This window comes from Heterocephalus glaber, unplaced genomic scaffold, assembly GCF_053883595.1.
Source record: "Heterocephalus glaber isolate CG9 unplaced genomic scaffold, H.glaber_assembly_v1.0 deba00000071, whole genome shotgun sequence".
Taxonomy (NCBI): Eukaryota; Metazoa; Chordata; class Mammalia; order Rodentia; family Bathyergidae; genus Heterocephalus; species Heterocephalus glaber.
Window position 1 is genome coordinate 5950749 of NW_028258137.1, and position 24791 is coordinate 5975539.

Genomic DNA, 24791 nt, shown 5'->3' on the forward strand with positions numbered 1-24791 from the left:
GCCCTGGTTGACCCTGTCAGCCAGACACACGGCCATGGTGCCCTCCCTGCCCACGGCTCCCAGTGCTCACCCCCTTCCTCCTTACCGCAAATGTACAGCAGATGAGCTTGCTGAGCACTGGGGGCCCAAGACTTGCGACACCTCCTCGCCATCCTGCAGCTGAGAACGGGCTCAGCTTGGAATGTGACTCAGAGCCAGCCCAGGATCTGCAAAGCTGGGCTCTGTTACCTCCCGCTGTCCAAAGGCTGCCTGCCCCAGCCTGCCTAGTGGCACTGAAGGCCACTGCCACCCTCCCTCCGTCCGGCACTCAGTGCCCTGCCAGGCTTTCCGGGGGACAAGCACCATCACAGCCCCCAGAGCTGTCCCGGCCTGGTCCCTCAGCCTTGGGTATACGCGGCCCCACGGGGAAAGGGACTTGGCAGAGGACCTCAATGCAGGAGATGACCCTCGTCACCCAGGGCACCCGGTGTCATCAAGGAGACCCCAGAGAGGGCCTGTGGCAATGGCAGCAGAGGCTGGGGGACACTTCTGGGCAGGGGACTCCAGGTGGCTCCAGATCCCGGCCGAGATGAGGACTCGGATCCTCCCGGAGCTTCCAGCAGGCAGACAGTGCCAGCACCACATGGTGGGCTCCGCTCTTGGGCCTGTGGCATGGTGACACTGCACTGCTGGATGCTGATCAGCTGCGGCCTGGGCTTCCTCTTTCCCCGCCAGCTGTCATGGGGATGAGTCAGGCTCCAAAGCTACTGGAGTTCGGGTCCAATCAATCCTCCCACCCCCATCTCAGGCTTCCAGACCTTGGACAAATTTCCCAACCACTCTGAGCAGCCTGTCCCTGCTGGTCACCCAGAGTCACACCGGGGCCTTCTCTATACAAAAAGAAGGCCCGGTGATCAATAAGGGGGACGCAGAGACCCGTAGCTTCTGAGGTGACTGTGACTGTGCAGTCCACTGAATGTCCCCAGAGCCCTGACCACTGGGCCGCCAGGTCAGAGCATTGTGTGCTGAATGAATGAACGAACGAATGAATGAATGAGCAAGCAGGCCCTGCAGCATCAGAAAGTGTCACACACAATGTACTGGGCTTGCGCAGGCATCTCAGCAGCAGAGGCCTAGCAGCAACCCCAGGCCACAGGCAGAATCTCGAGGGGCCCAGCTCCCTGGCACCACAGCCCCGGTCCACCTAGGTCCTCGGATGAGCCGCCTCGTGGTCCCTGGCCAAATCACTCACCCGGGGCCAGCAGACAGCCAGGACGAGGGTGAGCTGGGGGAGAGGTGGGAGGGGTGTGGTGTCCTGCAGCCGGACAGGCACTGTGAATTCTCCTAGACTCTCAACGGAAAGGGAGAACGCAACGCACAGTCTACTGCCTGTCAATCATACTTCAGACTTTTTCAGAGACAGGGTCTCATTAAATCGCTAAGCTGCCCCGGCTGGGATCAAACTAGTGACCCTCCTGCCTCAGCCTCCCCAGATGCTGGGATCACAGGCATGGGCCATCTGCCCAGCTTGCTTTGTTTTGTGTTTTTGTTTTTTACATGGAGTGAGAGAGAGACAGACAGACAAGTGGGAGGGAGGAAGGGTTCCAGCCCACACTGTCCTGAGCAAGGCCGGCCACACCAACCACAGCGGCTCTGTGGGCGGACAGAGGCTTCACTGCCGCACTGCCAAAGGCTCCACAGGTGAAGGGATGCATGGCTCAGAGCTCCCAAAGTGAGTCACCGGCAAGCTTGGCCACCGGGACCCTGTCCCACCGCACTCGAGGCAATGTCCCTCCACCCTGCCCCACGGCTGGTGGCAGAGGACAGCAGGGAGGGTGGGGACAGGAAGCCTCGGGGGAGGGTGACGGCACCCCCCACCTCCTGAGCTCCTCTGTCCACAGACGTGTGGCCAGTGCGGGGTACCTTGGGCGGCTGGGCTCACTGCCCCCGAGACCCGGTTCAGGTCACCTCTGGGATCCTGGGCAGCACCTCCCTGGAGGTCTGGTCTGGAGGTCGCCAGAGTCCTGCAGGAACCCCAGGTGGCCCTGGTGACCTCAGCGGAGTTGGGGGAAGCCAGAAAAGTGAGCACAAAAAGCGAAGACAGAGAAGACAGAAAGTGCAGCGGAAGAGGAGGAGGAGGAGGAGCTCCGAGACGCCCGCCATCGGAGGGGTCACCAGGAGAGCGGCCAGGGCGACCTCCTCAGACTCCAGGCAGCATCCACACCCCTGCGGGCGGCGCTGCTGTGCGTGGTGGCCTGCAGAGCAGGTGTCCAGCCCACGGGGCAGCGGAAGGCACAGGCAGGGCCACAGGGGCGCTGGCTGCCTCGGCCTCCCTGGGGTGGGGCCCAGCATCAGAGCAAGAAGGGCACAAAGCTGCAGTGGAGAGCGAGCAGTTCCTGGAGCACACCGAGGCAGCGGAGCACTGCTTTTGGCGTTACTGTTAGAAAATGGAAATCTGGATTTTTTAGGGGGGAACGCTCCCAATTTTTAAACACAGACAACTTACTGAGGCTATTGTTTTTTGCTGTTTGTTTTTTCAGAAAAACACTGTGGGGGCCAAACAAAATACATAGACAGAATGGACTTGGCCCAAGGGCTGGCTGCTGGCAGCCCACTCGCTATGCGCCCCATTCCTGTGCACCCCATTCCTGTGCACCCCTTTCCCAGTCATAGGAGGTGGCCAGGGGCATCAACTGCCCCACATCCCAGCCCAAGAGTCCGTCTGTCCGTGGGAAACACTGCTCACCCTGCCCCGCCGATTCCCCTCCAGAAGGACAGGAACCCCTAATGCTCACCACCACATCCAAGTCGCCAGCTTAGCTCATGGCCGGGAGGGTACTGAAAAAAAAAACAACAAAGGCAGCTGGGAAGCGGGCCGCTGCTGATTTGGGCAACAGCCCTCGAGGGTCACAGAGGAAAACAGCTTGGCCCGTGCCGCATCCCAGACGTGGAAATTACAGAGCTGAATGGCGGACATGGGCCTGTGTTACTCGCTCATGGCAGGGGAATGCAATTACAGGACCCGCCCCCAGGACAAACAAGCTGGAGGACACGTCAGGGATGCCACAGCGGTTCCATCTGTCACCCACAGCCAGAGGCAGAGGCTGAACAGGAAGGACGAGGGGGAGGCAGGCATGAGCGTGGTGTGGCTGGAGACCCCCGTGTCAAACCCATCGTACAGATGGACACCCGAGGGACATGGAGGAGAAGCGATCTGTGATCAGGGCCCTCGGGGAGAGGCACAGAGTTCAGGCTGTGAGGGGGCACGGTGGGCCTTGCTATCCCTCCAGTCCCTCCACACCCACCCTGCCACCCCAGGACCTTTGTACACACTGCACCTGTGCCACAAACCTCCGAGCTTCCTGCAGGACAGGTACCACGCATATGTGCATTATATGTACGCATTTGTGAGTGCACAATCCTACGTACGTGTGCATCTACATGCATGTGTGTACGTGTGCTTCATGTATGCAGGTGGGTGTGCATACATCCCTATGCACCTGTGTGTGCTTGCGTCTGAACACATGTAGATGTATGTCTGAAGAGACACATGCAAATAAACGTGTGGGTCTACGTGTGTGTGTGCACGCGTGTGAATGCACACCAGCCCTCACCCACCCCAGGAAAGGGCTCCTTTGTACACTGCTTCCCAGACTCCAGGGTGACAGCAGAGCCGGTGTCTAGGAGCCAGGGGCTGTGTCCACCTACAACCCAGGGACACCGATCCTAAGTCGACACCTAAGTTAAACCCCGACGCCCCTGGCTCCAGCCAACATCGCCTATGACCCCACCTGGACCGCGGCCTCGGAAGAGGAAGCCTGACCGGGGGCGAGGGGCGGCCCAGTGCCTCCCGTGGCCGTCAGTCACCTCAGCTGCCATCAGCCTCAGCCTCTGAACACTCTCTCTGGCCGGCCTGGCCTCTGTGCGCAAATCCACAACCCACAGGAGGCGACAACCACCAGACAGATGCCTGGAAACCCCGGCCACGGCAACCGACATCCTGCACATACAAGAAAGCCCCAGGGCCAGCCCCCAGCCTTTCCTGGCACCGGGTGACCTCATCTCTGATGTAGAAGTGGATGAAGGCAGAAGGCCTTTTAAATCTAATCCTTTTAAAATTTCTTATTTTTTCTCTTATTTAAATCCTCTTAACCTGGTGAGGTGGGGCACGCCTGTAATCCCAGCACTCGGGAGGCTGAGGCAGGAGGATCCACAAGAGTTCAAGGCCAGCTTTGGGCTACATTGTGAGTTTAAGGCCATGGTGAAAATGCTTCAAAAAAACAAAACAAAACAAAACAAAAACATTCTCTTTAAACTGAAACTATCACAAGGTGGGCCCGATCCATCTGAAGGCAGAAGAGGAAGTGGTTTGTCCTTCCTTGCTCGCAGGATTTCTGCAGATGATAATGGCATCGGGCAGGCCGGGCGCTCTGGAACCCTAACCCAGACCCTCAGCGGGCTCTGTCCAGAGCCCTGACAAGGTCAAGGGTGCAGGAGACAGACAGGGAAGGCAAGCCCAGAGAGGCCGGCTCCCCTCCACCAGCCCCAAAGGCAGCCGAGCAACTATTGAGACACACGAGCAGAGCCGGAGCTCCCACCCCGCAGCCCGGGCCTCCCACTCTCCAGGTGGGGTAACCAGGTGATCCAAACGTAAACCACGTGCTCCGTTTGGTTTCCATGGACTGCCCGGTGTCTAGAAAAAACTGGTAGAGCCTGAACTCAGGAATGTCGGATGCCCAGGCTGGATGTCACCCAGCCGGGAAGCCCTGCCCTCCTGGTCATCTCTGGAGCCGGAGCCGCAGACACTGGGAGGAGGAAGAGTCCTCTGCTCAGTGCAGTTCCTCCATGCCGGGCACGGAGCTGAACCTGGCAGGTGTTTCCTCAGTGAACCCTTTCAATTTTTTGCTCATCTAATGCTTTTTTTTTTTTCTTATTTTTTTTTGCAGGCTGGGGATTGCAGCAAGGAGCTCACGCAGCTAGGCAAGTGCACTGCACTCAGCTCCGACCCCAGCCCTCACGAACCCACAGATGGGGCCAATACGCTCACTGTATGATGAGAAATGAGCTCCGAAAGGCCAAGTCCCTTGCCCTAAGTCCTGGAGCAAGCAAGGGGTGGCAGAGCCCAGGGGGGTGCGCCCCCCGCACCCCCAATTCTGGTCCCTGGCCAGGCTCGGGCGCTTCTGTCTCCTAGGCCCGTCTGGTTTCTCCCCCCACACCATGGTGAGGGAGAGGCCATTTCTCCAGGGGCACTGCCTTCCAGGGCCTCACCCAGGTCCTGCGGTGGAGGAGGACACCATCCCTCCCAGAGCGAGGAGGAACACATCCGAAGAGCGTCCCCGTAACCCACTTCTGCACTGATATCCGAAGTCCTGCACGTGGCGGGCACGCAGGGCAGGTGCCTGGCTCCCCCCGGCCACCAGTCCACATGCCTGGCCTGGCACACTGTGCCCACCTCCCTGCTCAGCCCCGAGGCCACACTGTGACCAGCAGCCTCCTCCCCGGGGACCTTGGTGCTTTCCGAGAGCTCTGCTGTGAGTCACCCTGCTTGTGAGGGAGCCGCAGGGGCAGCGGAGTCCACCATCCTCGGCGCCCTCAGACCTTGGCACAAGGCCTGCTACTCACTAGGTGCCCCGCAAGTGCACGCTCGAGGCCTGGAGGCCGGGATGCAGCACGTGGACGGTGCCAATCTCAGAGCCTTTTCCTGCCATGCCTACCTGGTTCAGAAGCTTCGTCCTCAGCACACAGAGGACCACACAGGTGAAGCGACAGCCCTAGACCTCGTGGACAGGGTGGCAGGGCTGGAACTCGGGACACCAATGCTGCGGTGGCCACAGCCCTGGGCCTCCCCCACCTGCCCTGCCCAGCCACCTCGTCCGTCATCTCCTGAGGGCCCCAGAGGTCCCAGGTGGCGCAGTCCCTAGCCTTGTTCACCCGATGAAAGACCTCCATTGGAGGAGAAAGGGTGGTGTGCGTCTGTCATCCCTGTACTCGGGAAGCTGAGGCAGCTCAAGTTCCAGGCCAGACTGAGCCACGTTTCGAGACCTTGTCTCAAGAACCAAAAACAAAACACAGAAGAAGGACCCAGCTGGGGATGGCCAGGATGCCCTAAGTCCTCTCCAGGCCGGAACTGGGGTGTGCACAGCATTTTTGAAGACGAGCATTCAAATTCTCCTGCCAGGGGGCTCCTCTGTGACCACCCCTGCCCCATGTACCCCATGTGCAATGACCCCAGCATCTGCACACAGGACACTGGTGGGGCTTGCCGAGTCCCACGGGGAGAGTCGGGTCCGAAGTCCCCCTCTCCTGGGCAGGAGAACCGGCCCACATGGGGCAGAGGACGGAGCAGGGTCTCCAGGCCCAGGCACCAGCCCCACCAAGGAAGCTGGCCTTGGCTTTCCCAATGCCTGGGAACAAGGGCTTCTTTCAAGTGAGGCCCCTTTGTTCCTGTTCCCAGGGCAGACACGGAACCTGAGCAACTGAGTTCGGCCAAAGGACCCAGGGATGAGACGCCACTGTGCTGAGCCCAGAATGACCGAGTGGGGAGTCGGGCAGCCCCAACCCACTGGAAGGGCCTGTCCAGGAACCCTCGCACTGTGGAGCTGCCAGATTCATCAGTCAGCAACACGGAGGTCCCAGGGCCAGCACCCTGGAAGCGGACAGACCGTCCATCACCTTTCACTCCACAGACAGTGACGCGGAGGCAACCAGGTCTCAGGCAGGGCCAAGAGCATCCCTGGGGAGCAGCAGAGCTGGGACTCGAACCCAAGACCCAGTCATCACATGGCCTCTGATCCACTGGGAAACAGCCAACTGGGCTAAAGTTTTAAAAAGGAGAAAGAAGGAAAGGAAAGGGGAAAGAGAAAGAAAAAGAAAAAGGAAAAGAGACAAGAAGGCATGGCAGTGCACACCTAGCACTCAGGAGGCTGAGGCAGGAAGATCACCACAAGCTCAAGGCCAGCCGGGTTGCACAGTGAATGCAAGGCCAGTTCGAACACACAGTGAGACCCTGTCTCAAAAAAACCAAAAGCACCAGCCGGGGATTTAGCTCAGTGGCACAGTGCCTGCCTCGAAAGCACAAGGTCTTGAGTTCAATCCCCAGTACCGCAAAAAAAAAAAAAAAAAAACCACTCAAAAAACCCAAAAGTAATAATAATTATGCATTTTTTCACTATACTTTACTACTATCTGATATGAGCCCGTCTCCCCCTCCAGAAGGGAAGCTGCCCCAGGAGACCCCTGCTCTGTCACCCAGGCTCACCCCCAGCACAGCCTGGTGTGGAGATTTGCATGGCCCCAGGTCGTGCTAGCTGCAGGCGGCGGGCGATGGTCCAGGGCCCCACACTCCTAGGCACAGGTCAGCTCGCTGGTCAGGTTCACTGGTGGAACAGTCGTTCTGTATTCGCTCGACCACGCTCAGGCGCTTACACAGTCTGTGGACTGCAGGGAGCAGGAAAAGGAACACGCGTGTCCCACACCACAAAGGAAGCTTCCTGGAGGCGGTGAGAGTCCAGCCTGGTCACAGAGACCGAGGGGCATCCCCTCCCTGCCCCGGGCTGTCCTATTTCCTAGCAAAGACCACCCACGTTCCCAAGGCAGCACACGGAGCCCAGAACCACATACAGATGGAAAACCAGCCAGTGCCAGGGAATGCCTACGGAAACAGTTATTACCCCTGGGTGCTGGGATTCCAGGTGGATTTTCTTTTCCTCTTCTGTTTATGTGAGTTGTCTAATTATTCCACAGTAAACCCGAGCTCTGTATCGTGGGGAAGGGGCATCTTTAAAGCACAAGACATTCGTTCCTAAGCATCTGTCACAAGGCCTGGGTCGGGCCGGGGATTTAGCTCAGTGGTTCTGACGCCTGCCTTGAAAGCACAAGGACCTGAGTCGAATCCCTAGTACCAAAAACAAAGAAAATCCAAAAGGCCTGGGTCAATAGCTGGTCCCCAGTGTTCACAGCAGCATTATTCACAGATGCACAAAGTATCCTGGCAACAACCTACGTGACCATCGCTGAAAGGATGGGTTAAGAGAACATGGTGGGCAGGCTGGTGGCACACACCTGTAATCCCAGCATTTGGAAGGCTGGGGCAGGACGACTGCTGTGAGTTCAAGGCCAACCTGAACTATATAGCAAAACCCTACCTGAAAAAAAATGTAAATATACAATGGAATATTGTTCAGCCTCAGAAAGGAAATTCAGATGCATGCTACAACACGGTGGAACTGGCAAACATCATGCAACATGACATAAGCCAGATGCTGAAGGACAGATGCTGTGTGACTCCACATACCCGGGGCACCTAGAATGGACACATTCAGGGAGCCGAGGAGCAGCCGCGCAGCTGCCTTGGTGGAGGAGGGGACGGGCATGTGAACGGGCACAGAGCTTACACTGGGGATGGTGACAGAGTGTTGGACAGAGGCCGCTGGGATGGCCGCACCACTCTGTGACTGTGTTTATTGCTCCCGAACTGTACACTCATGAGGGGCTAAAATAAGCATTAGAGTGTGAATATTTTACCACAAGAAAAAAATTTACAAGCAGAACTTCAAGTGCTGCAATGAATGAATGAATGAATTTGAGAAAGACCCTCCCCGATCCCGACCCAGACCCGCCCGGAGCACACGGTAGTAAAGGCAGCAAACGAAGCTGTACTGGGGTGGGGACAGTGTCTGCGGCGATCTCTTCTCCTGGACCTTGCCTTCCCCGACTGAAGCCAAAGCAACTGCCTACGCCCTGGCCACCCTCGAAGCGGCTAACCCTAACCTGTGAACCGGCAGGACTGGGGCGAATCACACCGCAGCTGGCAGCCTGGAGAAGCTCCTGGCCCGCCAGTCGGCTTGCAGGCCTGGGACCAGGCTCGGGCTGCAGACGTGAAGGCCAGTGCGCCAAGGCCTCCTGTGTCCAACCTACAGTCACCCCTTTCTTCCTGGAGTGGAGCCAAGAGTGGGGTGTGGGGGACACCCTGAGGTCCCCAGGAAAAGCACACGGCCGGCTTTGAATCCCAGCTCCAAGGGTCCCTGGGAGCCTGTCCCCGGCCTGCGACAGGGGGAGACTGCCATCCCAGGGCCGCAGCGAGGACCAGGTGAGACAACCCATCGTGCAGTAGATGCCCAGGACTGCTGGAATCTGTTACTTCACCCAGCCTTCCCTTGGCATCGGTGCCCAGCCTGGCAGGAAGCAGGCTTGGATCGATTGCCCCACAAAACCCTCAGGGAGCAGTGAGGCCGCCAAGCGTGGGGTACACCTTTCTAAGCAAACCTGAGAATAAACGCAACCACCACCCCACCAAACTGCCACACGTGCGGGTGACAAAAGCAGGCAAAAGGGAATGTCCAATGGCTTCTTTTGGCTTAAGAACACGCAAATAAAAAACCCAGTGGCAAAGAAACCAGCCTGGCAAAACTTCCTGCCCACTTCAGAATTGCCCACGGATTCCCCTCTCTGGTCATTTAAGGATTTCACTCCAGGGAGTGGTCACAGATTGGTGCCAGCCAGTTTCAGAAGAGCGAAAGTGAACAAGGAAAATCATTTTGGGGTCCTTTATATGTCAGCAACCCACCTGGCCTTGTTAAAGTCGTGGGGAAGCCAGGTGTGGTGGGGCACACACCTGCAATCCTGGCACTCAGAAGGCTGAGGCAGGAGGATCCCCTCAAGCTCAAGGCCAGCCTGGGCTACACAGCGAGACCCTGTTTCCAAAAGACAGAAAATAAAGACAATGTTGTTGGGACCCAGGAGGGAGAAGCACATTAGAACTGTGCCTGCGGTCCACCTCCAAGAGGACACTCTCTCACTGCAGCTCAACAGCCAGGGGGCTCCATAACAGACTCAATAAAAATGCCAACATTTCACAACTTGTTGGATCCATAATTCTGAGCCAAATTCTAGGCAATCAAAGGTAAAACTGGCCATGACCTACTTGGATATTTTCTGTGCGTAGTTTCTCATGCTTCATGTCCTCGCATCCTTGACCATCAAGAAAGAGTCTGTAGTCATCCTGCCCCTGCCTGACAGGCCAGGTTGCCCAGGTCACCAAGGTTGTATGTCTGGAAGCCACTCGTGCACTGAGCGGCCAGCGGCACCTGCCAGGCCCACAGGACAGCACTTCCGTGGCCACAGCACTCAGCAGTGATGCGCTCCGCCCGACCACGCTGAGAACCCTTTGAAATCTGAAAACAAACATTCTAGAGCCCAGAAGGGCCAACCTTGAAACTCCAGACTAGGATAAGAGGAAAAATATTTCACTATAACCAAGAAGACTAAACACAGCTCAGGCAAGCACAAAAGCGTGCGCAGATAGACCTGCTTCCTTCCCCACAGGCATGGGGCCCCGATTGAGCTTTGATTCCCCACCCCCATGAAGTTTTTGGCTTTCGCACCTTCACTTCTGTGTGGAGTTCGGTTTCCTGCCTCTGGAGTGTCACAGCCCCTAGGCAGGGTTTCCAAACCTTGGCGGTCCCCAAGAATGCCCAAATTATAGATGCTACAGAAAACAGGAAGTGTCTCCCCATTTTGCCAAAAAAAGAATCTACAGCTTTCGGCAAACGCAAAAGGAATGAGTTGCTCGCTAACGTCTATACCGGGCGGCCCAGGACACCCAAGAGTGGGAGGCTTTGTTATTGGGATCTGCTGGAACCGACTGACAGACAGACAGACACACTGCTCAGCGGCCAGACACAAGGGTGGAAATGAGACCGGGAGTGAAGGGAAAAACGAATCACTTCCCAAAGCTGGTCACGTGGAAGATAAATGGGCCAAAATGTAAGCGAGCGGGACTGAGGAGAGGTTAAAAGGCGACAGTTACACCACCAGTCCCCGGGGCCTCCCAGAAAGGGTGAGAAAGAAAACTGGCCTGGTGCAGAGCACTTGCCGGGCACACAGGAGGCCCCGGGTTCGATCCCCAGCACGGAGTGGGGATAGGAGGAGCCTCTGTCCAGGAAGACAGCCAGCACCTTTTGTTTAGATACAGACTTTCAACCTGAGTCAGGCCCCCTGGCCCCTGCAGGCTTCCCTGAGGGTCACTTAACTCCTCTGGGCCTCGGGCTTCTACTACAGCCTGCAAGGGAGAAGAGGCTAAACCCCAACAGCTTTCACTCTGCACGCCTACAATGATTAGTACTGGCTGCCTCAGGGCTCCCTGAGAAGATTGATAATGTGAGGATCGATTAGCAATGTCTATCATGGCCCAAGCCAGGAGAGTGGCAGCGTGCGTGTCATGTATTTGCCATTCCAGAACTAGATGACTTGCAGGTTCTCTTTCAACTCTGGCCAGCTCTGATTCTAATTATATAAATACGAAATGGGGGAGGGGCAAATGGAAAACAGACAACATTTTCCAACATGGGCCATAGCTGAATTTGGCCAAGCCGAAACTGGCCTCCCAGCCAGTGCGGCTTTTTGCCATATGGGAGGAAGTGGAAAACATCAGATCTGCTGTCGTAGACCCAGCAAGACACCCAAGCCATGCCAGAGGTTGCAAAAGTCTGAATCTTGCCTGGCCTGGCCCTGGTTGTGACACACCTCATCAGTAAGCACACAAACCACACAGGGGATGCCATGTGGATTCAACCCAGGCTGGACTTCTTGCCCAAACTGAGCCTTGGTGATGATGTCACCTCTCTGAGCCTCAGTTTCCCGCAACCTAGGGTTGTCATAACGACAGCGTTCACAGCAAGCCCACAGTGACAGTGCAAATAAAGGACCACTGAGCCTGCCCTTGTCACCACCATCACCTCTACTTTTGTTTGAAGGGACCGAATGTTCCAGAAAGAGTCCAAGGTGAGAGAGCCATTGCTTTTTCCCACACCAGCACTGTGCCCATGGGTGACCATGTGCTCTTGTGGAAAGGGGACTCCCGGTGTCAGCCAGGGTCCTGGGAGGAAGTGGGGCGTGGACACAAAGTGGTGTGACCAGAGGAAATTCCAGCAAGAGGTGTTTCCTCCACCTAGAGTGACCCCTGCTCCCCCCTGCCGGTTTCCCGAGATGCAAGACTTTGAATGCCGAGAGCCTGGGTGGCCCCAGGCAAACCAGGGCAGCTGGCCACCCTGTTTTCATCTGGTCACAGAAACCTGGCTGAGGGGCATGGCGGCCACCCTGAAGTGGAAACCAGGGAACAAGCCTCACACCCGCACCTCCTCCCCACCTCCCTCAGCTCTCTGCAGGCCGGGCGTCTGGAGGCTTCGGATGCCGGCTGCGCAGTCAGATCCTTGGGCACCAGGAATGGAGAAGTAGGGACAGGGACCCAGGTCCACCCTGCAGCAGCCAGGCACCAGCTCTCAGAAGGCCCTGGAGTCCTCACCAACAGGAAGGAAAAGGAAAGAAAGGATGTCCCTCCCTGCAGGAAGAGGACACAGGGATGTGGCCAGAGCACTGGACTCGATTTGCACCATGCAAACGTGAGCCTGGCAAGGCCTGGAGGAAGAAGCCCCTTGGCCCTGGTGGCAGTGTAGACAAAGTGAGCCCCGAGACTATGAGAAAGGTCCAGAGGATCCAATGAGTTGCCCCTGGAAGAGGAAAATGGCTTCCTGGGCTCCAGCTAGAGCTGGTGCCATAGCAGGTGCTGGCTGGGGAAACCCAGGCAGAAACGTCCCCCGCCAGGGGTCCCTGAAGCCGATGCGGGTGTGGCCAGGAGCACATGAGGGGGTTTTTCCTAGCACTGTGCTAGACCGAGGCCGCCGCTCAGCTCCAGCCATGTGTCAGGGGCAATATCATTGAGAAAATAAAAGCAACTTTCAATTCTGTTTTTAAATCATATTTTCCAAGATCAAAATTTTATTTCCCAAGCCCTGCTGCCGAGAACTGAGGTAAAAGCCACAATGACATCGCAATGCTCCCAGCACAGCTCCATCCTATTCCAGGCTGGGACCAGGATGCTGCCCGGGGCCCAGCACCGGGTCCCAGGACTGTCCCTTGACCTGGTCAAAGGTCTGAAGAAAACCGGACGACTTTTCTGTCCCTTCACAGCCTGGGACAGGGACAGGGACAGGGACACTTGCCCAGCAAGCACACTCCTGGGAAGGCCTGTGGGAGGGATGGGGGACCCAGGATGAGTTCACGATCCCACAGGAAGCAGGCACGGGGTGGGTGACCCTGATAGGGCAGAGCGGGTGCTGGGACAGCAACGGCAGTGCTGGTGACAGTCGGCATGCACACTCACTGAGCACTCCCAGGCTTCGTCACCTCCATCCTCGGACCACCTGCAAGAGGGTCCTCCTCTCTGATCTACAGGAAACAGCTGGATCCACCACCGGTCACACACAAAAGGCCCGAGTCCAAATCAAACTGGCCGACAAGTGTCCCCTTCGAGGAAGCAATGAGCTAGCAGGCAGGGTCTTCAACCCTCACCCAACATCCCCCCAGTGCATCCTGAGAACCAGCATGATGTGACCCACGGGGACACCTCTTCCGGAAGGCACCCGGAATGGCCAGCCAGCAGGGCTCCGGGGCTGAGGGCCTAGCCATGCACCCCCTACACTGCTGCCTGGCCCGAGATCCCCACCCTCTACAGAGCTGCTGGCAGGACCCCAAACAACTCCAAACCTTGCTTTTGGTGTCTTTTTGGGAGTTGTGTTTCAATTAGCTCCAAACAGCAGAGGGACCCTTTGCATGGCCTTGTGTAGGTACAGCAGTTGAAGATCTTTCTAGAAGAGCCAGGAAACCAGTCCAGCGCCCCCCAAAACCGGCCCCCATTCAGTCAGGATGTGGGGGGTGGGATCTGGGCACTTTCCTTACACCCAAACTTCCTCACGCTAGCTTCTCCTTCTCTTTTCTCCTGCATGTTGCAATTCCCTCTTCAACAACCCAGATCTCTGAGGTCCTGAGTCACCAGGGCAAAGGCAGGGATGGCAGGGGCGTCACTGGGATGATTCAAAGGTGGGGGGCACTTGAGAAAGCCCGAGACAGCCAGGATTTTCTTCCCAGCCCCACAGCACCAAGGAAAGGGGCTGACTCTGCAGCCCCACTGTTCCTCTGGACTCTCAGGGACAGTGCTGAAGGAACAAGATGACTTGGGAGCACCGTCCTGGCAGCTAGGAGGTCAGTGACTCTAGGATGCATGGGACGACCTGCCTTGGCAGTGAGTATCAAGACAGCATCCTTTCCCAGAGCACCATGGGAAATCAGTGAGTGTCAAGACAGCATCCCCTCCCAGGGCATCATGGGAAATCAGTGAGTGTCAAGACAGTACCAGGCACACAGTAGGTGCTATGTAAGTGTCAGCTGTTGCTATCATTGCCTTACTGGTCATTTGGCTCTCCTTGCCATGGCTGTGTAGTTATTGGAGTTTTGGGAGGACACTGGCTCTAGAGTCAGATTGTCTGGGTACCAGCTTTGTGACCGTCTTGAGTTCAAGCCAAGCATGGTGGCCCATGCTTGTAGTCCCAGCACTTGGAAGGCTGAGGCAGGAGGATCTCTGAGCTACACAGAGTTCAAGGCCAGCCTGAATTACATAGCAAAAACCTGTCTCAAAAAACTAAAATCAAACTAAAATTTTTTTTTAAAAAAAAAAGCTCTTGAGGTCTATTTCCCCTCTCACCTTGTGGGGTTGGTGTGGGACCTGGCATGGCTGGAGGAAATGATGGTTCCAACCTTGGGGCACCCTCTGCTCCTTCTTCGACCTGGGCCGTCTGACCTACTGGGGTCCCCACCCCCAAGAAGCCACCTCTGTCATTTTCCTGCCCCCAAAGCAAGCCTTGGTCACAGGATCAGGAAACACAAACCGGCTGGAGCAACAGCTGTCCACAGGCACTGTTCCCCTTTCCAGCGGGCAGTCCTGCCCCCAGGCCTGCCCTTCTTCCTGAGACACACAGCGGGGTCGCTCCTGCGACCCGTCCCCTGGCCACAGCGTGATGGGACCCTGTCCCGAGAGCCCAGGGCTGGGCTGGACCCCCCCCAGAGCTCGAGGAAAAGAAGACGGGAGCAGGAGGAACACAGGGGTGACCCGAGCTTCTGTGCCCCAGAGGCCAGTGGGTAAAAGCCCGGGTGTTGCCAGCAGGCGCCAGGACACCATGGTCCTGTGTGTGCCCCGTGCTAAGCAGACACACGCACACGCCCCTTCTGAGGGGCTGCGGACCGGAGCAGGGGAGGACAGGGGCACGTGTGACACGAGGGTCAGAGAGGCTCGAGGGCACGGGATGCGGCCAGGCTCTCCTGACCAGGCAACCGCAGCGGCCCTGCCTTGGTTTCCCCTGTGTAACCCCACCATCACTGCTGTGACCACGGGGGACCCGCACAGAGGAAGCATCAGCAGGCCAGGCACACACCCACTGCCCTGCCGCGCACCGAGCTGGGAGGCTGGGAGGGGGACCGCAACCGACTGCCACAAGCACAGCCCCAGGAGCGCTGCTCTGCACGCATGCACCGGGTGGGCGGGCGTGCGCTTCACAGACACAACCCATGATGCTCGGCCTTGACCAACCCTGAGCCTTTGCCTCCCTCCCGACCGCAGGGCCCTGAATTCACCGAGCAACTTCACAGAGCAGCCTGTGCCACTCGCCCCCAAGTACACCAATGGGCACTAAGGCCCTGCCAAGACGTCTGTGCAGGGGGTGAAATCACTTGTGCACGTCCCACCGACGCCATGCACACACGCACACACATGCATCCGCACACACAAGCAAGGAGTCACACCTGGCTTTGATGCAACTCCACCACCTTCCAGTTCTCCCGGCTGAGTCTCCACGATGGCAACTGTAAAATGGGAACAGTGCTGCCTACTCCACAGACCACGCCGAGAATTAACCGAGCGCGTGCCAGGGTGCTAGGTAAACAGTGAATGTCACTGTGCCTGTGCACAACAGGTCTTCCTGCCTCCCCCACCAGAGGAGGGCGCAAACCTCCCCAACCTGCCACCAACCTGGAGCCTGGGAGCCCCAGGAGGCTGTGCTGTTTAGATACCATTTCTAGCAAATGCCTGGAATCCCAGCACTCAGGAAGGAGGCTGAGGCAGGAGGATCATCACGAGTTTGAGGCCAGTCTGGGCTACATGGTGAGTTCAAGGTCGGCCTGAACTGCATAGTGAGGCCCTGGCTCAAAAAAGCAAAGAATAAAAAAAAAATCAGGGCCAGGGGATTTAGCTCAGTGGTTCTACCAGCTGCTTCGCAAGCATAAGGTCCTGAGTTCAATTGCCAGCACTCAAAATAAATAAATAAATAATGAATAAATAAATAAATAAATAAATAAAAGAAGAATAGAAACAGATATCCTTTCCAGGGAAACAGCTCTGCTATTGGGACCTTCTGCTGTGAGCCTGGGGCGGGAGCAGGCTTTGCTTCCTCTGTCCCCTTTCCTCCTGGACAGGGTGTTGCCACATGTCTTGGCTCTGGCCGGCCTGGGGTCACTCACCTGTGCTCCTCTCTGTCCTGCCTGTCCATCCGTCAGCCTTTCGGTAGAGGACCCAGAGGAAGGCAGCGCCATCACACAGAGAAAGGAGCCTGGGACCCAGAGGGGGTGGGATGGCACTTCCGGAGCCTCCCCCTGGCCTGTGACACAGACAGGAGCCCCCACCTGTCACCCTCACAGCCCCAGCTGCACCCCGGGCCTCTGCGCCCCGGCCCTCGGATTCACCCAGGCTGCGCAGGCAGTCAAAAACGGGCCCCTGGGGAAGGGCCCAGGACACCCAGGAAAGCCAACAGAAGGCAGGGTTTCCTCCCTCTCCCGCCTGATTCCTACAGGTCCTCCACCCAGGATGGGACGGGAGGAGCCCGCTCACCCGCTTCCCTCCAAACAGCTCGGCACCTGGGAAACAGCCTGAGCAGGCACAGAGTCGGACAAGGCCACCTGCTCACAGCCGGACGCACCCGGGACGGTCCTCAATCCCAGTATCCTTGGAGCCTAGTTACTGACCACAGGAGCTGCTTTTAGAAGTTCTGCGGGGCTTCGAAATTTAAGAGCCTCTTAAAGCACTGCTAGAAAGCTCTTCTTTACTGTGTATTGGGAAGTAGCTGGGATTTTAAAAACAGAAAAAACACGACAGAAACCACAGAATGGAAACTCGCTGGGGCAAGGAGCTGCCTGTGCCTGGCACCAGCACACCTGGATGCTCACTGAGTTCTTTAACGGGTAACATTTCTGGAGAAGAGAGGGCAGGAAACTGACTCCAGGGCACCTGGTGGGTGCCCACCCCTTTACGGGTAATTTGCTTTTCATTTTTTTTCAGTGATGAGGATCAAACCCTGGGCCTTATGCAAAGCAGGCACGCGTTCCACCACTGCACGCCAACTCTGGCCCTCACTGGGTGGTTCCTAAGTGTGATCGAGCTCCAGGGCCTTTGCACTTGTCCCTCTCCCTGGACAGCGCGTCCTCCAGGGATTCACAGGACTCCTCCCTGACCACTGTCCAGAGCAGCCACAACCTGCCTGCTCTGTTTCCAAGATCCCTATCAGTGCCTCTCGCTTTTACTTGCTACTTGTGAATGAATGAACTCCAGCCACGCGAGCTGCAAGCCTTACCACTCTTAACCTGGTCATTGCCTGAGCAGGACGCCCCTGTAATACTCACTGAACAGATGGGGGCTGTGGGGAGGGGACAGGCCCAAGGCCACCGTCTGATGTCCGACCTGTGACCTCGCCAGGCCCTCCACTGGGCCTGAGTGTCCCCTCGAGACCTCCCTGCTGCAAACTCCACACAGTGCAGGGACGGCTCCCAGGGGTGGGAACCAGTGCTGGCCCCAGAAATCTTACCTCTAAATCCCCTCTGCGTCTGTACACATACAGCAGGCTCCACCCCCTTACACGCACACATGCAAATACAGGCCCTGGTCAGGGCTCTCCCAGGGCAATCGAAACATCCTTTTAAGATCAGTCGGGCATAGCAGCACATGCCCATCATCCCAGCACTGGGGAGGCTGAGGCAGGAGGACTGCAGTGAGTTCAAGGCCAGCCTGGGCTACATAGCAAGAGACTCTCTCAGAAAACCTAACAACAATGTTGAGTTCCTAAAATGAGGGGAGAAGTGTTCTTTTTTCTGCTTTAACTGTTTGATATAATTTATCAGTTAAAATGTTTATGAGCCTGCTCTTGTCATATAGGTAGGTTTTCAAGCTAGGAATATACTTTCTTTAATAGGTGCTATTCAAATTTTATATTTCCTCCAGAGTTGGCTTCATTAATTTGTCTTCTAAGTTACTTCTTAGAAGTTGTCAAATTTATTTCAAAAAAGATTTTTGTAATATGCTTTCTATATCCTTTTAAATTCTGTAAAATCTGTGGTAATGTCTCCTAGATCTTAATATTGTAATTTAAAAAATGTATAACTGATACTGTGTAACAGGAAGAAAAGGTCTAAAAAAGCAGGGGAATTGGGAGGGGTAGGGGAAGGAAAAAAGGGAAAGGAAATAATATTAGAAGAGAAAAAAAATGGAAACAAGCTCTTTGCAAATAGGGAAGGGTGGAGGGGTGAAGGGAGGGCAAGGGAAGGGGAAAAAAATAAGAACCAAGAGACTCATGTAATGGTACAAGATCCCAATGATGAATATAACTGTATTTTATACCTAAAATGTACCAATAAAGTTAATGGGGAAAAAAAAAAAAGAAAACCTAAGAACAACAAAAACCAAGTGAGCACAGCCCCCATCCCGGCGCCTGCTGAATACACAGGAGGCCTCAGCATGGGAGTTGGGAGTGAGGAAGAGAAACTCTCACTTCCCCCTTCTCTGCCCTGGGGCTGGGCCTCCTGGCTTCCGTGCTGGAGAAAGCAGGAAGTCCGAGGACAAAAATGATGACCTCAGGTGACGCAGCTCAGACCCTTGGGTGCCTCGTAGAGGTCAGCGATGTTGTCAGAGCCCCCCCCCCCCACCGTTTATCTGTGTTCTTCAGCTGGGACATTTAGCCAGACCAAAATGTGACCTGTCACATTTGTCAAAAGAGAAACAGCTCCACTAAATAAAAAGGTAGTGTCTGGTTTGAAATAGAAAACAACTAAGACTAACCTAAATGTCCATCAATAGGGCATGGTCTACCCATTTGTTGGCCTGAATGGTGGAAAAGTATGCACCACTGAAAAAGAACTAGGCGGCCACGTATGCATGGATCTTGGATGGTCTCCAAACACAGTGTACAATGAACAACAGCAGCACAGACTAAGCAACGGGTAGCAGTGTCTACCTCAGCAGAGAGCAGGATGGCAGAGAGGGGCTGTGGGGACAGGGAGGAGGACAAGCTTCACCTTCATCATATGCCTTGTACAAATTGTATGTGGGTTGTGCTTATGGAAAAAAGTTTTATTTTGTTTTGTTTAAGAAACCTGACTGTGCCTGCTGAGGAACTTTTCTTCAACTTCCTACAACAGTCTCATGCCTTCATACACAACAGATCTGCTCAAAGCCCTGCACTTTCCCCGGTACACTGTTCAGACTTTTCTCTGGAGGCTGCCCATTGTAAATAGCAAAATCCCTCCCATTTGGACAGAATCTCACGAAGCTCTTCCAGGGCACGCGGGAAGCCAGGATTGGAATAGTGTGCACCGGCCATCAGAATCCCCTCTGCCCTGCAGCAGCCCTGAGAGCCCACCCTGCAGATGGAGTGGAAGCAGGGCCCACGGAGGGAGAGCAGTATGCTCAGTCACACAGCCCGCAAGCGGAAACCTCAGAGTCCAGACGCAATAGCTAAACTGGAGTTTGTTCTGCCCCGTGGGAGGGACACCCTATGCCAGACTGCCTCGCTTAATCTCGTTTAATCCTTTAACCAAGGGCATAACTGGCCCATCTCAAATGTCCAGCCCGACAAAAGCCCCACTGGGTACCAGGGAAGCAGAGTCCTGACGGGCCTGGAGGAGCGGCCGGCCTGTGGACTCCACCCACGGTGAGGGGCCAGGACACCGTATCCCTGGGATGATTCGCAGGCCGGTAAGGAAGCAAGCGCAGGACCAGACACCTACTCTCTGGACTGGCACAATTCTGTGCGTCCAGAGAGGGCATCGCTCCTTGAATGCACCGATTTACTACGGCCTGGCGACACTGAGAATCCTGCTGCAGCTCCTCTCCGCCCCCTTCTCCATCAGACACATTAACCAGGAAGCGACGCTGATGCACTCCAAACCTTCCCATGACAAACTCTTAAAACTTCTTAGTGTTTACTACCTGCCACGAAAAACACCAGCTACGACACCAATGTCAAAGGCGGGAAGGATGGGCACAGGCGGGATGGTGTGCGACAAAGACGAAGAAAGAACACTCAAGCACGAGTGGCACAGATGGGTTCCGGGGGTGCGGACCACTCAGAGGGCATGGATTTTAATTCTCAAGTGGAGACCGCAGCCTCTGGACACAGACCCAGCTCGGAACGCAACATGCAGTGGGTCTTGGTCAGCATTTGCTAAACAAATCCTCCCTTCCCCTCAAACACCAGCCTGAAGACAGAGGAGAATAAAGGTGGCTTCTCTCTTCTGCTCCCTGACAAATGCCCAGAAACATTTCAATCAAGCAGTGGACCAGTGCAAATTTTAAATCCAGCCTTGGAGAAGAGAGGAGAATATGGAAGGCTGGGGTCACTAACGCCCCAACTCTGGCTTGGTTCGTGTAGGAAGGACTTTGTGGGCCAGACCCACCATTCCGAGATACCCTGTGCGCATTTTGTAAAAGGTGCAATGAGAGGTCAGCAGCTTATTTGTGCTTCCAAGGTGCACAAGAAACAAAGCCCTCAGACAAAGCCCTCCACCGGCGGACAAACATGTCTAGCAGGTGATCAAATTCAGCAAGATGGATTCTGGGCTTGCAGAGCGCGAATGCTTATGCAAAACTCCTGGCGCTGGTGACAGCCCACAGCACAGTGACAGCCACCCAGGGCACAGGGAGGCCCAGGGAACTGGGAGCTGGGATGCAGAAAGGGGAATGAGGCACCACCTCCAGACCACAGCATGGGGAGCGCGGGGCGCCCCGCACCCCTCCCTCGTCAGCCTGGGAGCTTCCTCCTTTGTTCAGGAGCCTTGCTGAGCCCAAGTCTCCAAGCATCCACCTGGCCTGCTGTCCCCGCCGCGTGGGGCACCCGGTCGCTCCACAAGGATTTAATCAGTAACCAGCCCAGGAGACGAGGCTCAGAGGGCAAAGTTTACAGCCAGGCCTGAAGGGGCGTGGGTCCCCTTTGGGATCTCCCAAGGGGGAAGCAGAGAGGTCCAGATTCGGGTGCACCCTGCCCGAGCCGCCTGCCAAGGAGGACTGGAGGCCCCATATCCTTGCACCCCACCTGATGCAGCTGTGGTCCTGGAAGCCTGGCCTTCATCTCTCATGATCCAGTTAATTGGATCAGTGTAGACAGACTCTGCAGGCGCTTTGGGCAAAAGGGTGTATTTGGTTTGTTTACTGGTTTGAATCCAGATCAATCAGTGTGGGTCTTGTTCCTGCAGCCCACACAATTAACCGAATAATGACCGGACGGTTCTGGACCGGGCTTAGAACACAAGTGATACACGCTTCTCGGAAGGCTATGACCCCACAGGAAAGGGACTCATGTGTGGGCTGCTCGAGGCTGGGCCAGGGGCCACCGCAGCCCTGGGAGCAAAGGGCTCCCATTCACCTTGGTTTCACTTGGGCTGATAATTCCCAGTAGAGGGCCTGGGCCGCACTCTAAAATGCAGACCGATTACATAATGCCCAGGCCTCAGGGAAACCCCACAAGGCCCCTGTGCTTCCTTGAGAGCCTGGACACCAACCAGGTGTCTCACGACGGGACAAGATCCCGGGTGGCAACCCCACCCCTCCTCTGGCCCGGAGGCCACCGCTCCAGCAGGGCTGTCCACAGCAGCCCCACCTCCACACTCCCGGGCCCCAGGGATCAGGGGGCCAGGACCCCTTCGAGCCCCCCACAGAGCCAGGCGGAAGGCCACCCCTGCCCGCAGGCCTCGGTGACGACGCGCCGGGCAGGGACAGGGGTTGTGGCAGCCCATTGGACGCTTCCTGGTAGTTCCTCTTTCCACATTTCCTAATGCCAGAGCAAGGCTCCACCAAGACAAAACTCGCCCCACAGATGGGCCTCGCTCCTGGCACTGGAAATCACAGGTGCCCTTCCAAGAGCCCCATGTTGCCAAAGGTGCTGCCCACCTCAGCTGGCAACGGTGGGCAAGGGCCTGCTTAAGAATCTAGTACATGGCTTCTTTCCCCTTCTTCCTGTTTCTCAACACACTGGAGCAACCCGGGTAAGTGGGAGGCCTTTCGCCTCCGGAGTTGATCTCCCCCACTCCAGGAAGACAAGTAGCCCAGCAACACCCCTAGCTTCTCCCAGGGGTGCAGGGGTCGGCCCGCTCCATCCAACATAGGTCCTCTCAACCATTTTCCTCTCCCTCCAATCTTTCGAAGGTGGCAAGAAAAAAAGAACAAAGCCCAATAAAGCCCCTCCCCCTGCCAGGTGAAAATTCCAAAGCCAGAGGCAGAGGATCCACAGCCCGGGCAGGGAGGCGCCAGAGCCACCTCTGTGAATCCGAAATCCCAGGTGCTCGTAATTTGGGGGCACTCCCTCTCCATGGAATGAAAAGCCAAACGCCAAGCCCTGTGGCTCGAGGCGGGGCTTCGAACATCCACCAGTCTGGAAGCAGGACCGGGCACTCTCCATGGCCCGCAATCCTGCACAGAGAAGCGGCCTGCAGAGACTGCACCAGTGTGCCCACGGGAAAGAAAAAACAGGAGCTCCCTCTGAGCACGTCAGAGCCAAAATTCAGAACAAAAGTCCCCGTGGGCTTCAGAGCAGAGGAGCAGGACTCTTGGGCTGACTCTCCCCCTCCCCATTCCTTGGGGCATGTGTCATGGCCTGTGACACACTGCCAAGGGAACATGGATGCCAAAGAAATGTCTACACATGCTACACGTTTGTGACATGCCATGTAAGCGACACTGTTTCCTGGCTGGGCTTTCTTGGCACAGGTGTGGGCAGGCACTGGGTTCTGCCCCCTCCCACTGTGCTTAGTAAACAGTATCACAGGGCCTGGGGGGTGCATTCTAAGCAAGGCAGGAGGGAGGGCCCCCCCCCCTCCTAAGAGGATGGGTCCCACAGCCAGGCTCGCGCAGGCCGGAGCTGCATTTGAAACTGTCCTTGTTTCAAAACACAAAGCATCCTGTTCAGCCTCCTAGCCGCCACCCCCACTCTGCCCCGGAGCCCACCACAGCTGTCTCTCTCCGAGAGGAAGAAGGCCACCATTTGCAGATTCGGTTTCAGTGAGAGTTCAGCGGATCCTCCTCTCCATCTCATCCAGCGGACCCGGCCCCAGCCATACAGTGAAAAACAATAGCCCGAACCAAATAGGACCTCCAGGACAAAGCAGGCGTGTACACACAGGCTGCACACACCGGGCAGGACGGGGCTGGCCAACCCAGGTGCCACCCAGAACTTGGCCACCTTGGGTCTGAGATGTTCCAGGTCCGTGGTCCCTCGCCCCAGCCAGCCTCCCAATGTGCAAAAGAGATTTCAGAAAGGGAAGTACCCAGCTTTTGCCTACCAGACAGAAAGAGAAAGAATAAAGGTCCCTAAAGCAAAGAAAGGATTCGGTTTTGGGAAATTCTTTGGGTCTGGGGGTTTTGATGGGGGGTGGAGGGTATGCTGGTTTTCTTCTGCAGCTCAGGTCCAGGTGGGCCTCGGACATGCAGAGAGGGGACCCCCACGGCGATCGGGGCCCAGTTTTGGTCCACCCCACGGTCCCCACCATCAGAACGCAGGAGCTGGGAGCCGAGGGTCGACAGGCACCCAGCCCGGACGGACCAAGTCTCCGGGCTTCGGAGGCTCCCAAGCTCGGCACGAATCCGAGAGGCCAGAGTGCGACCCCAAGCCCCGAGCACGAACCAGGAGGGGGGCGCGCGGCTCCCCGCCGAGCAGGCCTGGCCCCGAGCGGCGCAGGGGGCGCCGGGTCCGGGCGGTGGGTGGGCGGGGGGTGGGGGCGCGCGTGGGAAGACTCCGGCCGCCGCGCAGAGCGACTCACCGTGGCTGACGCCAGGCTGTTGTCGGCCAGCGTTAGGTGGTGCGGCTCCCAGCGCCTCAGGAACTTCGAGGTGAGGATCTTGCTGAGAAAGGTCCGCGGGTGCCGGATGACACAGACCTGGATGTCGCCCTCCTGCAGCAGTTTGTACCTCATGCCGTTGCAGAGCAGGAGGGCCCGGCGGCAGGGCACGGCGCCCATCTTCGTGCCCTCGGGGGCCGGCACGTCGCCTCCCAGCAGCGGCTTAGTCTCCTCGATCTGCCGGGGGTCGCCGCCGCCGCCCGAGCTGCTGGTCACATCCATGGCCGCGCGCGCGCGCGGGGGGCGGGGGCCGGGGGCCGGGCGCGCGAGCGGGGCTGTCCGGTGCCCGATCCGGGGCCCGCACCCCCCCACCTCCCGGGAAGGTGGGGGGGGCGTGGGACGGGGGGGCGCCCGCGGGGAGGGGCGCGGCCGCGGGGGCGGGGGCGGCGACGGCGACGGCGACCGCGGCGGGCTTCCTGCGGGCGGCCGGCTTCCTCCTAGCGCGTCGGGTGCATGGTGGCGCGGGGCGGTCGGCGGGCGCGGGCGGCGCGAGGGGCCGGGGCGCGGGCGTGTCTCGGCCTCGCGCGGCGCGGTGCCACCGGTGCGTGTGTCCGCGTCCGTCCGCGAGCGCCTGCGGGCGGGGGCCGCGCGCCGCCGGGAGATTGCGGGAGCGCGCGCGCGATTGGTCCCCGCGGGGTCATGTGCCCGCCTCTCTGACGTCAATGGCGGCAACGGCGCCGCGGCTTCGGCCTCCCTCTCGCGGGCAGGCGGAGTCCGCGGCCGGCCGGCCGGGCGGGGACGGAGGCGGGCGCGGCCCGACGGGAGGGGCGGCCCCTGGGGAGGGGGCTGGGGCTGCGAGCCCCGGCAGGCCCGGTCCCGCCCGGAATGTGGGCGGG

General features: G+C 57.4%; 1 protein-coding gene across 2 annotated transcripts in view; it reads right to left on the reverse strand.

Annotated features, from left to right (window-relative positions):
- Positions 1 to 24540, reverse strand: part of Cmip (c-Maf inducing protein) — a 183103-nt gene extending 158563 nt beyond the window's left edge. The window contains exon 1 of one of the 2 annotated variants that reach the window (XM_004842796.4): positions 23878 to 24540. In XM_004842796.4, coding sequence (XP_004842853.1) covers positions 23878 to 24177 — 300 coding nt within the window. In that variant the 5' untranslated portion in view covers positions 24178 to 24540. Of the gene's footprint in view, positions 1 to 21158; positions 21288 to 23877 lie in introns of those variants that run through there. The other variant, XM_087203962.1, reaches the window with a different exon arrangement.
- Between the last annotated feature and the right edge of the window lie 251 nt (positions 24541 to 24791).